Source organism: Stegastes partitus, unplaced genomic scaffold, assembly GCF_000690725.1.
Source record: "Stegastes partitus isolate 25-593 unplaced genomic scaffold, Stegastes_partitus-1.0.2 Scaffold1285, whole genome shotgun sequence".
NCBI lineage: Eukaryota > Metazoa > Chordata > Actinopteri > Pomacentridae > Stegastes > Stegastes partitus.
The window spans coordinates 57,349-72,830 of record NW_007579016.1 but is presented as its reverse complement, the minus strand read 5'-3'; the positions used below and the strand labels follow the sequence as shown (position 1 = coordinate 72,830).

The window sequence follows — 15,482 nt, the reverse complement described above, 5'->3', positions numbered from 1 at the left end:
CTTGCGGGTTTAAACTTCCACCGGAAGTCTGCTTGTCCTCTTCTACCAGGCCGATCCAACATGGTGGGTGAATTTTCTGTTCCTATCTGAGCTATCTAACATAATCTTGCAAGTTTGTCGGTTTATATTCCTCGCTATCGACATCCACGGATACCGGAGCCGTTACTCTACCTGCTGCCCGCTATATTGACGTTAGATGACCCAAACTGAGCGGATTATTGGTGTTTTTGTGGCGGAGCGGTGCCGCTAACGGAGCCGCTGAATGTTCGGCTGAATGAGCCGAGGTTCGTGTTCGTGTTATCAACCGTTCAAGTGGACGGGAGAAGCAAAATAACCCCGCCGTTATTTGATTATTTCTGATTTTTTGACGTGCTGTTTGAACGGTTAAGCTTGTGATAATTAATATTATATCGGTTGGTTAGCTCTGGAAGCTAAACCGTAGCTAGCTTGTCTGCCTGGAACGAGGCTAGCGCTTCTCCCGGAGGCAGAGCAGCAGGAGGGCTGATGTTAGCGTGATTTTTCTCTGATTAAAATGTGTTGAAGGTCGATTAAACCGAACCGATTTATCGAGATTTAATTTTTTCTTGCAGGCAAGCAGAAAATCCAGAGTTAGAACCCTGATAATTCGTTTAATCCAACCAAATGTACAGCTTCAGACGCACGTGAAATTCTGTTAACTACAGGTGTGAATGTGTGCAGGTATATATCAAGATTATGAGTTACAACCTAAAATCGGCAGCTTACGAACTTATTTTCGTCTTCACGGGCAGATCCGAGCTGGTTGAATGGGTTTAATATTGTAAATTGATAATACTTACATGTGGAGCATTTAAAAACTGAAGTGATTTTAATACTGATAGAAAACTAATGGTAGCAGATAAGCATACGAGTCAAAAAGGGTTAAAAACTAAAATATAAAAAACAACTTTGGACAGCCTGGATAGGAGTATGTACTTTAAACGTGTAGGATTTGACTGGTGTTAAATCTAGTTTCTGTATAGTTAGATTATGTAAAACCTGCTACGTCTGATCCATTTTCTCCAGGAATTGATTGGACCTTAGGTTTTATGAATTAAGCGTTTATTTCACCTTATTGTCGTGTCAGAGTCCAGTAGACAGTTTCCTGCTGTGTGGGTCACATCCACTCCTAATTATCACTGAGGCATTTGTTGCCCTCTTTCGGACAAAATATTTAACGTGCAGATGATAACGAAGTCATAGATTCGATCATACTAGTCTACGGTCCTACTGTTTTTTGATTAGTTTGTATTTATCTTGTTTGAATGAGTTGTTACAGTTAATTTGTGTAAGATTTTGTCTCGTAGCAGTTCTCCGTTGGGTAATGTATCCAGGAATCAAACCATGTCGAGGCATTCTTGAAAATACAGATTTTTGAAAACTTAAAATTAATTGTGCTCTTAAGTTTAGGGGGTAAACTCTGGAGATACTCCACAGAAACATAAAGGAGCAGCTTCTTAGCCTGACAACTAATATTTAAAAGATCCGAGCATTGTGTGACAGACCTGCTGTTTTAGGCTCAACTCCTGCCGTGAGATTAATGCGAATGTTTTTCAGAGTGAGAGCGAAACCCGAGTGTGTACGTGACCGTATTCTCTAACTGTAATTGCTGAACGTTTGTCTGTCTGCAGGGACGAGTCAGGACCAAGACGGTGAAGAAGGCCGCCAGGGTCATCATCGAGAAATACTACACCCGGCTGGGCAATGACTTCCACACCAACAAGAGGGTGTGTGAGGAGATCGCCATCATCCCAAGCAAGAAGCTCCGCAACAAGATCGCCGGGTGAGTCAGTCAGTGGGTGCTGGTGACGGAGGAGCGCGTTATATTACAGCATCCAAGTTGTGATCTAAAGCAGGGCAAGAAAATTGAAATCGATCGTGCTTTAACTTTTTTGCTGCCTGAAGCAAAACAAAAGCTTGCAGTTTTCATTTTAAACAGCCACAACAGGGCAGCCTTTACTAGACTTATTTAAAAGACAGAGTTTGTTGTACGTCCACATTCGAACAGAAAAATGAATGAGGAACCAAAAAGAAATGATGAGAAGGAAGATTTGGGGGCAAAAAGAAAACATGTCGGTTGTGTGGAATTATTTAGGATACCGAAAGGATGACGTTGACTAAAAACAGGTATTCAGTCTGGCAGTTGTTGCCACCGCAAGAGTCAACACAACTAATTAGTTTGACCATTTAGCATCACAAAGCTCTGTACGACGAGTGGAAAGCCTCATGTGAATATTATTGGAAGCAAACCAAAAAAAAATGTTTTGGATGCCTTTTCCAATGTTACACTATAAAGGAAGGGTTCTCAATAGCTTCTTACATGTTGTTTTGTTGTGATGCAAATGTACTTTGCTATAAATTAATGTGTATATATCACTCTGATCATTCTGGAATTAAAATTATTTCCAATTACAGTAATTCCAGTCATCTGGTGAAAACTCATGTATTTCCTCATATTGCAGAAAATCAGAATATTACTGTTTTTCCTTCACCCTGTATCGAAAGTGACCATGGCGTCCTTGTAGCCAGGTCATTGATAGTACAGGAACATGAACCTGCGAGCCTTTCCCGTGTTTGAAGGATCCTCAGTTCCTGTCAGACCCTGATGCTCTCAAACATTCGTAAAACATCCGTCCTGAATTGTTTACTTTTATTAGCTTTAAATGTTTAACTTCAGTGTGCGTGCAGCTCTACCTGTATGTCTGACCGCTTTATCTGCTGCTGCTGCTGCTGCAGGTATGTGACACATCTGATGAAGAGGATCCAGAGGGGTCCGGTCAGAGGAATCTCCATCAAGCTGCAGGAGGAGGAGAGAGAGAGGAGGGACAACTACGTTCCAGAGGTCAGTGAACGCATCACCACGCTGCTTTTAACAGAGCTGTTCACACAGACTGAACTTTTTTGGGGTCATGATGAGAATGTGGAGCTGCTGCTGTTTCATATAGGAGTGGTTTTATCTGGTAGTGGGCTGCTGGTGACTGGATGTTTATGTAGTTTTTCTTTATATTGCGCCATCCTGTAGTTGTGCAGTAAATTCCCTTTTGACTACTGTGATGTTCTAATGACAGCTGTTGAATTACCTGCTGATTTCCGAGGCTGGAGTTTGTAATTGTTGTGTGTAATTGGGCAAATAACTGAACTTTTATCGCATTGTGAGTTACTGGAGAGCTGAATCATGTTCACGTTAGAGGTGGCCTGATCAGAGTTGGGGGTTTTTTTCGTCCTTGAGCCCCACCCGAGTCATTACATATTAAGAATCAGCTGGTTCAGAGTCAGATGTGATATTTATACTTACCTAAAAATTGATTAAGTATATATTTTGCACATTAACATTTGCAAAATCAGCCAGGGTGGCTTATTTAAGAGGTTTCTTTGAAGGAAAGTTTAAGTGGGAGAGCAACAGAAACATTTGAGTTACAGAGTGACGCCTTTTTCTTTGGTGTCAAACACTGAAGACTAATGTCACATAAATGCAAATCTACGATTCGGCTGCTGGCAGAATCATTTTTCTTTCTAAATAGAAAGTTTGATTTAATTTTGTTCTGCTATAAAGTTACTCATTAATTAGATTGAAGTAGTGACGAGTGATATGAGACACCTGCTGCTGCATTTCACGTTTTAAACGGTGACGATGAGGAGCTAATTCCTGAGTATGCTCTACTCTGATCTTTACTGTAAACAGAAAGTCACCAGCTTTGTGTTTTACTGTGTTCCCAGGTACATTTTCACATTCATACATCTGAGATTTTTTTTCTTTGCTCGTATGCAGTAAAATGCTGCAGTGTGGAGTTAAAAGTCATCGTTAGTCTGAGGCACTGAATTATTCTAGCTGCATGGTTCTGGCTAAAATGAAGATGTCAGCTGTATGTTTGTCTACATTTTCCCTGTATCGAAAGTGACCATGGCGTCTCTGTAGCCAGGTCATTGATAGTACAGGAACATGAACCTGCGAGCATTTTCCCGTGTTTGAAGGATCCTCAGTTCCTTTCGAACCCTGGCGCTCTCAGACAGGACCTCACAGTGCAGCAATCATCTGCATCAGAGGGACACAAACTCAAGACCGAATGATGGATAATGTTCAGTGTATCGACCTTTATAGATCATGATGTGTAAATGATGATATTCACGGCTATTTTCTTTTTAAACAAGTGGACAGTAATGAGCTGATGTGGGGGTTTTTGTGATGTAGGGATGCAGAAGGTGTTTGCTTTTTCCAGACAGCTCCTTCTCGTTTATCTTTGAGTCCTTAAACACATCACAAAAACACCATTGTCTGTTTTTAGAGTTCTGTAAAGTCTTATTTCTTTTTTTATGAAAGGTCTAAAATTTTGAGATTGTGTTGAAAATGCTCAAACCACAGGATTTAAGGTTAATTTTTGAACATACAGTGAGTTGTTTTTGGTCTAATCAGAGTCTAGCTTTGTCTTTACAGTTAATTCTGTTTAACATATACCCATGTTAATACTGTCAGATTGTGTTTAAACACATTGCCCTGCTTGTAAAGACCCTGCATAGGTTCCGTTTTCATGTTGACATCTTAAAGCGTTTAATTTTAAGTGTGCATGTAGTGGGGTTTTAGTAAAATTATCAAAGCATTTAATATGAAATCGCAGCTGGAAGTTGTGATTCATTTTGAGGAATACATGCCGAAGGATGATCTTTCTGTGAAGCTCTTCTGCAGTGCATCTGTTTTTTTTAGCAAATTAATTATGAAGCATTTTAAAAACAAAAATGCTTAAAGCTCAGATCAGTCATGGCTGCAGCTTTTACGCCGCTCTGTGTGCGTGAACGAGGTCTTGGCAGGAAGAAAAACCTTCTATTGTTCATTGTGTAAGAAAAGCTGGAGGTGATACAGAAACAGCCTTTTGAAGTCATTAAAAATGAAAGGTTTTTGTAGGGCAAAAGAAAAAAAATCAGCACACATCGTTTATTGTTTGTGGTCCTCTAACTTTTAACATCACACCGAAATTCTGCTATTTTTGGTTTTTAATCTTGTGACTATTTGGTACACGCCAAATAAAGAGACAAGCATCGTAGGATTATGTCCTTCCTGCATGCAGACATTTTCTCTTAACGTTGCACAGAAAACGGCGTAAACTTGATTTCCTCTTTGCTTCAGGGAGCTCAGCTCAGACCAAACTTATACTGAGTAAAATAGAAAGTGTAAAAAGTCACTGATCAGAGTTTGTGGTTTGATAAAAGATGGCTGACGGTGTGATTGTGTGTCTACCTGTGCAGGTGTCTGCTCTGGACCAGGAGCTCATTGAGGTTGACCCCGACACCAAGGAGATGCTGAAGCTGCTGGTAAGTGTCGCTCTGACTAAATACATTCACTCAAGTACAATTTAGAGACGTGTAAGTGTTTTTATATGAAGATGCTCTAATGTGTAACAGCACGACGTTCACCTGACAGCTGGAGTTACAGTCTGTTGCAGGAAAAACTACCTTAGAAACCTGTAGAAGTTTCTAAAATGCACAATAACAAGTACAATCAGCCTGTGAAATATTAATATTCTGCACGTCTGTCAGCTTCCCTCTGTCGGTTTGTGTCTTTGTAGTCGTGCTCATTTTTCTTACCTGTCTGTTGTGTTTCGTTTTGTGTCACTTTCTAATCATTGTGCGCCTCATTTTGCGTGATTGCAGTTTTTTTTTTCTCATCTTCGTCTCGTCTTTGTGGTCCATTCATCACTTGGAGCTCTTCTGTATCTCTGTGTTGTCGTTCTTTGTCTTTGTAGTTGTGTTGCATCTCTGTAGTTGCTCTGAATCTGTGGCTGTGTCGTATTTGTAGTCACTGCGCTTCCTTTTGTGGTTGTTTTGTGACTGTTTGTCCTTCTTTTTGTATTATATCTCGTCTAGCATCTTTTTTTTTGTCATCGTTTTGTGTCATTTGGTTGTTTTGTGTGCTTTGCATCTTGTGTTTCTTTCATGTCGTATTATATCTTATTTTGTGTCACTTTCGGGTCATTTTTCATCTCATTTTATGTCTTTGGGGGGAAAAAAGCACCTTGTTTTGCATATTTGCTGACACAGAATCGCTTGTTTTTGTATCTTTGTAGTTGTTTTGCATCTCTGTCGTGACTCTAAATCTCTGGACGTTTTGTGTTACAGTCCAAAAAGATTCAGTTTTTTGTCATGGAGGAGGAAAGAAACCAGAAAATATTCACATTTAAGAAGCTATAGTCTGAACATTTTTCTTAAAAAAAAAAAAAAAAATCCCCCAAACTGATTTAACTGATCATCAAAGTCGTGCCTCATTTTAAAGTTTACAGCTAATTGATTAAATGTCGGCGCTCCTCCTCCTTCATGATGTTAATGTACCGGTAAAAAGATTTGTAATATAGATGAACGTCAAGGATTAAAAGGCACAGTCCAACTAGAAATGAGTGTTAAAAGATGTGAAGTAAAAACCAGAGCTGTCGTTTTTAATGATGTGGCGACTCTTTGATCAGGCGGCTTTCAGAGCTCGTTGGTGTTAACGAACATCAGATAAAGTTTCTGTGCTGAATGCAGAGCAGCAACATAATGATAAGACGATCAAAGATGGTCTGAGAAACTTCCAGCAGCTTAATCAGTGAATGACTATTTTTTTTGTAACACCAAACTTTAATTTCTGTTGTTACAGCGGTAATTAATTCCTGCTTTCTAGACTTTATTCTTAGTTTTAAGACCAGTCAGGTATTTACAGATGCTGCCTCCGGCCCTGTGTTCATGTTTGTAAATGGGAGAGGCTTTAATGGGTCCAGTTGTTTCCCAGTAAAGCTTTTATCTCCATCAAATAACCGCGAAACTACTCCTCTAACCGAAGCCTGAGTCAATGATGGTGGTGAACGGGGAAACCATCCAACATGCTCGCTGTAGTTAAGACAATAAAAGCCCCGAAGACTGTCGCTGTAACCATCATCCCTGCTTCCTCAGTGGGCTGCTGCATTCAGCCGTTTAACACAATGTCATTAGCACAGACATCTGAACTTTTTCTCACTAAAGTTTTTTCTAAAACAACACATATCAACCCACAGTGGTTTCCAAAACAGAAATAAGTTTGTATTGTTATGCGTTTAGCTGACAAGTTAAAAAAAAGGAAAATTTAGATTTCAATAAGACCCTTAAAGCTTTTAGTCTCAAAATTTGGTTTATAGAAGTCTTAAACGTTATCCGTTTGTCTTTTGTCCATTTATCAATCCGAAGAGACAAAGATCTTCATATTTTTTATGCAAAAACAGGAAATTTTACAAATGAATTTGCTTGAAAAAGGGACACATTTCAACAGTTAATCAGCTGATAGCTGCAACTCTTAAATAGTTACTAGATGTTAAATGTAGTTTCTGGAAGTCATTAATATTGACTTGAGCGTTTTACTTTTGTCCTTGTAGAAGTCTGAAAATGTCATTTTCTGCCACAAAAGACAAAAATCTTCATATTTTGTTGCTAAAACTGCCATCCTATTTGCCGTAAAAGACTAAATGTGGGACTTCTCTTTTGGTGAAACATGAACTGAGTCAGTCTGTGCATTCTGCTGCTCATCAGGTTTTACACATGTATGTAATTCTACTCTTAGGAATCACTCTTAAATGCAGCTGTTAGTGTGATATCATAGCCTGAACCTGCAAAAACCCTCAAAGAACCACATTTAATCAATAGATTGCTGCGCCGTCTGTCTGTTCGTTGCAGTTGGTTTGGGTTTGTTTCTTTTTCCTTCACCCTGTATCGAAAGGTGATCATGGCGTCTTGTAGCCTGGTCATTTAAAAAATACAGGAACATGAACGTGGGAGCCTTTCCCTGTGTTTGCAGGACTGTCGCTTCCTGTCAGACCTCGGCGCTCTCAGACACATTTACAACCTGCAGCTGTCTCACCTGTGCAGGTACAAACCACCGCTCACCCGTCTGTGTTTGTCTCTTTTGTCTCAGGACTTCGGCAGTCTGTCCAACCTGCAGGTCACCCAACCCACCGTCGGCATGAACTTCAAGCAGCCCCGAGGAGTCTAGACGTCTGTAAAGTATCTTCCTAATAAAAACCCTTCTGGGGACAAAAAAAACCCTCGGCTGTGCAGGACTGTTGATTTGTCGGACGTCTCAGTTTTGTGTGTTTACATCCTCCAGACTTTGTGCTTTTTAAATTATCTTTCAGTGTAGATAGACAGACGAGGTGTGCTTTTAAATGCACGAGGAAAACCAACAGTCCCATCAGTTACTGGCTCAGATCTTCTGTGATTTTTAATGTTTTGATCTGTCAAAAAAGGATGTTTAATGTGGATTATGACAATAAATTCCCCTCAATTGCAGCAGGAGTTTAAAAAAACAACCCTGAGTATGAGTTGAACTGCTCGTTTCTATTGTTTTGTGACTTTTTCTTGTTATATTGATAGAAAATAAAATCCAGCTGGTTCCTTTAAACTGCATTTCCTTCCATATAAGTTTAATTTTTTTCCCTAAAATGTCGAAGAAAAGCAAACCGAATGCTCCTGTACCACCTTAACCTTGAAAAGAAGTCTCATTTTTAATTCTCTCAAGGCGTCATGGGACTGTTTTTAATGTTTAAGCATTAACTTCTATTTTGCCGACGTGTAGAAATCAATAAAACAAAGAGGAGTCGCTGTTTTAAAAGCAAGATAAAACACCTTTTATTGCAGCACACAACCAGAGCTCTAGATGCTACTTTACAGAGTTTAGGTTTTCATGTATTTATATATTTATATACTTGTGAAATATACAGTTTTTTTAAAATATCCGCGATCCCGTTTGGCTCATAAGCACTTGAGCAGGAAGAAGTTGCACAGAGCTCCTCGGGGGCAGTCGCACATCTTCCCGATGCGAGATCCTTTCCTGACGGCGCAGTGCTCCCCGAGGTCACACTGGAAACACAAACAGGCATTTTTGTTTTAGACTTTTAAAATAAAAAGTGGAAACAGGCAGCTGCTTCAGAAAGTGTTCAGACCTTCAGGTTGAGTGATTTCTGACAACCTACAATCAAGAACCCTTAAAGACAAATCATGTTGGGTGTTTCTGCAGCTGAAATTAGTCTAACTCTACTTCAAGATATCTTTAATTACCCATAATTCAATGTATCTACGTTGTCCTTTTTAGATTTTTCAATTAGGTTTGAATCAGAGTGATGTAGAAAACCTCAATCTGGAGTTCTGTGTAGTCTAAATATAATCACACATCTTGAATTAGAGTTTCTGAGGTTGCAGATTTCTGTAGTTGAGCTTTTTAAATCCTAAAGATGGTCAGAGCAGCCTGAAGTCAAAGTTCTGGTAAATTTCAAAGATAAATCTGATGAACGAAGCTCCTGAAGCTTTGACTGAGCAGCATCAGGCACAACAAGTTATGACTGACATGTCTGCAGCTGGTTTTCTGACTAATCCAAACCGAACTACAGAGGTTTTATCTGTCATTTTAATTCCTAATTGTCAAACTCAGCAATTAAATGTTAAAACAGCTTCTAATAGACGCAACTGTGTTCACACTGAGGACGAAAGCAAAGACATGAAGACCAACGACTGTGATCAATCTGGTGAAGGTATAAAACCATCTCCGTGTGAATGTTCTCCGTGCAGCAACTCTACAGAACATCTGCAGAGAGCTCCAGATCCAGATGTGCAGAGACTGAAGCATGAAGACTAGAAGCCGCTGCCAGAGGAGCTTCTACAAGAATGAAAAAGTCTAAATACGTGTTTTCACTTTGCTGCTCAGGGTTATCGAGTGCAGACTGATGGAAAATTACAATTTTAATCATTTGAAATTAAATCTATAGCACAGTAAAGCACAGAAAATGAATCCAGTTGTGGATTTTTTGCACCAAAACTTTGTGCACATTGTAAAAAAAAAAATCCCTATAACCTAGCAGGACATTTACAAGACATAACTTGTATTTATATTATTATGAATTAAACTAACAGATTTATCGGCTTTAAACTCACCACCGCCTTCATATTTAGTTTTAGTTCAGTTAAGTGGCGCCACCTGGTGCCAAACAGACGTCACTGCAGAGCATTGTTTATCAGAGAAATATGGATCAATAAGGGCTCAAACGCTCACTGATCAGTTTGATAAGTTTTCAGTAAAATAACACAGAGTGCCTCGAATCCATCTGTTCCAGAAATATTATTAAAAATATTAGATAAATGCTTTTTGAGTTGCTCTATCAGTATTTTAAAAAACAGAGACTGAATCAAGTCCAAACTATAAATATAGAAAAATGCATTTATTCTGCAGTAAAGTGTTTAATTTTCTTTTTTTTTTTATCCTAATTATAATTTCATGACCTCTCAGATTTATCTGGTGACCATTTGGAGGGGCTCGACCCTTAGGTTGGGAACCACTATTCAGATTTAATGTGATAAAATATTCACATTTTGAACAATATTTCTTTAATTATTTATTATTACTGGTTATTTTTCACTTAATTCATGAATTGAAAGGTGGACTATTTCAGCACTGCACCAGTTATTGATTAACTGATTATTTTCGTCTATAAAATGCCAGAAAAATTAAATAGATATTTTAGAAATTACTTTAATTTTTGCCGAACCTAATCAATAATCAGCTGATGACCCCTCACGTTGATTTCATGACCCTTTCGAGGGGTCCGACCCCTATGTTGGGAACCACTGAACTAATAAAGTAGATCTGATTGCTAGTTTGATATTAGTAAAGATTCAAATTTTCATCGATTTTTTTGTCATTTGACTTTGATTATTCATCAGATTGCTGCTGATTATTTTTCAGTCGATCAGATAATCAATAAATTAACTTAATTCATTTTTAAAGTCGATGTTTTGTGGCTACAGCTAAGAATTTCTTCTCTTCTTGCTCTCAGTGAAGGCGGACACTTTTCTCTTGCTCCCTCCCTGCCTGCCTACATTGCCCTTATCTGCCCGGCTTGCTGCTCTTTGTCTTGTGCTGTCTGTCTGAATCTATCAGAGCTTCTCTCTGCAATTCTCTCAAACACCTGAAATCATGATCAGCTGGTCTTTCAACGCAACTGATCAAATTTTCTCGATGACAAAACTGGTCAAAGGAGAGCCTGCCTGCCCTGATGGAACGTTTGCAGCAGGATACACGATGGACTCCTGGCAGGAGTGGAGGGTCGTGTGCCTCTCTGTACTTTCCATGGAGGACGTTGAAGACGTCTACATAATTGGGATCATGATAACAGGCTTCCTGCTGTTTGGAGTTTGGGGGTTCCTGTTTTATTGCAAAGTTCGGAAGGTGATGGCAGCACTTTCGGCAATTGAGAAGCTGCGCGTCATTGAGGGAATGGTTCGGGCTCAGACTCAAGTGATACGCAAACTCAATCGCAAACTGGATGGGATTCCAGAACTCATTCAGAAGATGGGTACCAACTTGGAGCAGCTGGACAGACCGATCCGGATGTAATGGGCCGTCAAATGTCGGCTTTTTGGATCACAGAGAGAACCAGTAGGACTTTAAGACTGAAGGTAAATTGCAGAGTCGGCCTGACCCAAAACAATCTTCTTTATCTTCATTCGGCTCCCCCACTTCGGCCTTGGAAGGCTGATATCGCTCCACTTCTCCTGGATGTTATGCAGACAGATGCTCAGCCCCTCCCCGCCCCCCTCCTTCTCCTGTGAACTTTGTCTCTGGACCAGAACTCTTCGAGGTCGTCTCCACGGCAACGGCCGTGTCTCGTCACCAGCATCAGACGGCAGAGACAATGTTGAGTCTGGGGGGCGATGAAGTCCATGGACTCACACATACACGAGGACACACACACCACACACACCCTGGACTCAACTTTTTTTTTTTAATCCCACTCTGTGCCCCCCTAGAGGAGCCTAGTTTGGGAATTGCCTTTTTTTTCTCCTCGTTTTTCCTCGTTTTCCTTTTCCTATCTAACATAAGAGGCACATCCCACCTGGTTTTCCCTCCCGTCTCCCTGTTACTGGTCACTGTCTTCTTATGTTCCTTGGACGGGATGTAACTGGTGATTCTGTTGCTCTGTACTTGTGACAGGTGCAATGACAATAAAGTTCTGACTGACTGAAATATTGTTTATTCTGTTTATTTTCTCAATCAGTCATAGTCATTTTTTTTGTGTATAAAACGTCAGAAAATCTAAATTGATCTAAATGTATTGCATTTTCCAATAATCAATAACCAGCTGATGGCCTTCCAGATTGATCAGCTGACCACTCAGAGGGGCCTGACCCCCAGCTTGGGAACCACTGAACTAAACTACCAACACGAACATCAAGTTAATCAGCTACTAGTTTGAATCTGCAAATATTCACGTTTCAGAGGCTGAAACAGAATCAATGGATCAATAATTGATCCGCTAATCAGTTGCAGATGTTAATGTTGATAGTTTACAGCTGCACTCGTTAACAAATATTAATTAATGTGCTTATTTCAGTAATTTCTTGGTTATTTTTAGTTTTGGCTCCCACTAATCACCTGAAGTCCCCTCAAATTTATCTGGCGACCCCTGAGAGGACCCCGACCCTTAGATTGGAAACCGCTGAACTAACATGCAGCTGAACAAACTGTGACATATTTAAAACAGTAAAAACTTTCTAAAGCAGATTTTCTTGATAATGCTTCTGTCCTGCAGCTCTTTGAGTTTTTCTGCAGCGTTTCTGTATTTCCTCTACTGCAGCTATAAATGCAAGCTTCTCATTAAACACCAGCTTTTGTGACTCACGGAGGGAACTTGTCCGTATTTCTTCTCCCAGGGATTAATCCTCTTGGTCTGCAGTCTCTCCAGCACTTCGTGCAGCGCGCCGAGCTGAGAGAGAAAACAGCAGAACGGTCAGAGAGTTAAAACGGTTGAAAATATGAATGGACTCTGGTGCAGGATTTCAACTGTTATCTGTCACTGCTTCTATAACTGCAGTGATCGATCAATTCGTCTATTAACAGGAGGACAAGGCACCGATTTTCCCTTTTACGCCAAAAAATATGACAATACTAAGATTCCAGCTGCGCATATTTGAATATTTTCTGTTTGAATATCTTCTTTGCATTTTAATGGAGCAAATGAGAAAATAACTGATAATGAAAATAACTGCAGCACAGACAGTTTTATGAAATGTGATGTGGATTAGAGTCAGCTGATATCAGTATATAACTAGTTGTAGAAAACCTTTATTAAATGCTAAATCTCACTGTTAATGTGCTTTAATAGATGAGTTGCTCTGTGCAGACTGCAGCTAATTAAATTATAGTTTCATTGATACATGAAGATCTAAATTAAAATTACAGGCAGATCTGTTGGGTGATAAACCATCATGTCAAGTCTTTCTGTGATAATCTGATTATTTTATGATTGATACAGGAGCTTCGAGCTGCATCTGATGAATATATATTAACTTCTGATCAATCTTGCTGCTATTTTTGATAATTAAATTAATATTTTACACGAACAGACTCAGTTTAGTGTCACAGAAGAAGCTGAATCCAAAGAACTCGGATCATTTCTGTTTCCAAACTGACTTTAATGATTGTTTATCTCCTGGTCAACTAATCAGTTAACTGACTGATAAAGATATTTTGGGATTGTTTTCATCTTTTATTAATCTGCTGCTCATATTTTAAGTTTTTTTTTTTTTTTTTTTAAATCTTTTTTTTTTTTTTTTTTTAAATCATGCTTTGCTGCACTGACACGTTTACTGAATTAAAGGATCTAAACATGTTTTCTCTACCACACTGAAATGTTTAAATATAAAGAAGTAAAATATATGAACTAGGTATTCCATGCACACAATTATTATAACTTTAAATAATATAAATTAATAGAAAAATAAAATTTAAATGCTGTAGTTTTACTTGTACTGAAGTAACACATCATCTAGAATTTATTTACTATTAAATGTTACAATTTATTCTTAATTTTACACCTTTGCAGCCAAAATATTACAAAATTATATATACATATAATTTATTTGTTCAGTGTACATAAGTGAAACAAAAAGATTTTACTTGAGGATCTGGATACTTGTACCATTAGACATAATTTTATTGTTTAAAAAATGCTTCAGGTCCAAAAAATGTTATTTAAATAGAAACTATGACACAAATGTCTATAAAGACTTGTATCAAATGTTTCATTAGAATTATTATTATACAATAAATATCAAATATTTTTACAGTGAATGAAAGAAAAGTAAGTTTTCCATTTTTTAATGATAAGACAATGACTGTATTTCACAGGATATCCGGTATCAGCCCGTTCCTGACGCTACTGACCAGCCTGTTGGAGTTGTAGCGGTAGTCCTGAACTTCTCTCTCGTCCCTCTCGGCTTCCGTCCTTCCCGCCGGACACAGCGCGGACAGCAGCGCCGCGCACAGCACAGCTCGCGCCCACATGCTGACAAAACAACAACAACAAATAAAAACAAACACAAACAAACCGCAGCTTCAAAAGTTCCGTCAGAGTCCGCGAGCTCTCCACCTTCCTGCAGGTGTTCCTCACGCGCTGTCTGCCGTCTGGCCCCGCAGCGCGCGAGATCTTTGGATGAACAGCCACGCCCCCTTTTGACGAGCCCCCTCCATAAGACGTCACGTGTATGACGTGGCGCGGCTCCCAATGACCTCAGACTGATGGATCAGTAATTAGCCCTCAATTTAAGACAATTACTGCTGGAATTAATTTATGTTAAAGAAATAAACCTCCAATCATACATTCACTTTGATTTTCATAATTAAAATCATCCAATCAGAAATCTTTTTCATCTTCATAATTCCTCCCCCAGTCATAAACGTTCATGTTTAATATTCATAAATTAAAATCCACAAATGAAAAATGGTCCCTTGTGTCAACATAAATCAAGCCTTCCAATCAGAAGCCTTTATTTTGATCTTCACAAATTATAATAATCCTCCAATTATCAACTTTTATTTTTTACTTTTTTGCTGTATAATTTGTTGTCCAATCACAAACTTTCACTTTTATCCTCCTAAATTAAACAGTCCAACTGCAGACCTTAATGTTATCTTTGTACATGAAAATGTTCCAGTTACAAACCCTTTATTTTTTATTTTTAGCTTCATGATTTATCCTACAATTGCAAACCTTCATTTTAATCTCCAGAAATCAAAATCATCCAATCAGAATATTTTATTTTTATCGTCATATTTCATCCTGCAATTAGTTTTTTTTTTTTTTAGCTTCATGCACTAAAATCTTCCAAATACCAACTTTTATTCCTTTTTTTTCATAAATCCTAATCTTCTAATCACAAACTTTTATTTTTATCTTCATTCATCAAAAAAAATCCAACCAGAAGCCTTAATTTTTTATCTAAAACTCATCTTCAGGTTTAAATGATAACCATTCTGTACTCTAAAATGTTAGTAAAACCTTTTATTTAAGCAGTTTATTTAATATTTCTCTCCACTGTGATCAGACAAGTGTTTTAATTAGCTTATATATATATATATTTCGATATTTATTTTTTTAATTCAGAGGCTAATAAACATGAGTGTTAGCTTGGTGTCTTTTCCT

General features: G+C 38.5%; 2 protein-coding genes across 2 annotated transcripts; one reads left to right on the top strand and one right to left on the bottom strand.

The window, feature by feature from the left end:
• Positions 1 to 8,052, top strand: zgc:114188 (40S ribosomal protein S17-like). Its single transcript, XM_008298121.1, has 5 exons — positions 1 to 63; positions 1,650 to 1,801; positions 2,755 to 2,860; positions 5,257 to 5,322; positions 7,925 to 8,052. The coding sequence occupies exons 1-5, from the start codon at positions 61 to 63 to the stop codon at positions 8,000 to 8,002; spliced, it is 405 nt and encodes a 134-aa protein (XP_008296343.1). The 5' UTR covers positions 1 to 60; the 3' UTR covers positions 8,003 to 8,052.
• A 100-nt stretch (positions 8,053 to 8,152) lies between these two features.
• cart2 (cocaine- and amphetamine-regulated transcript 2) lies at positions 8,153 to 14,432 on the bottom strand. The gene is made up of 3 exons (XM_008298119.1): positions 14,225 to 14,432; positions 12,681 to 12,764; positions 8,153 to 8,868 (listed from the first exon to the last, which is right to left on the bottom strand). The coding sequence occupies exons 1-3, from the start codon at positions 14,342 to 14,344 to the stop codon at positions 8,761 to 8,763; spliced, it is 312 nt and encodes a 103-aa protein (XP_008296341.1). The 5' UTR covers positions 14,345 to 14,432; the 3' UTR covers positions 8,153 to 8,760.
• Positions 14,433 to 15,482: the final 1,050 nt, after the last annotated feature.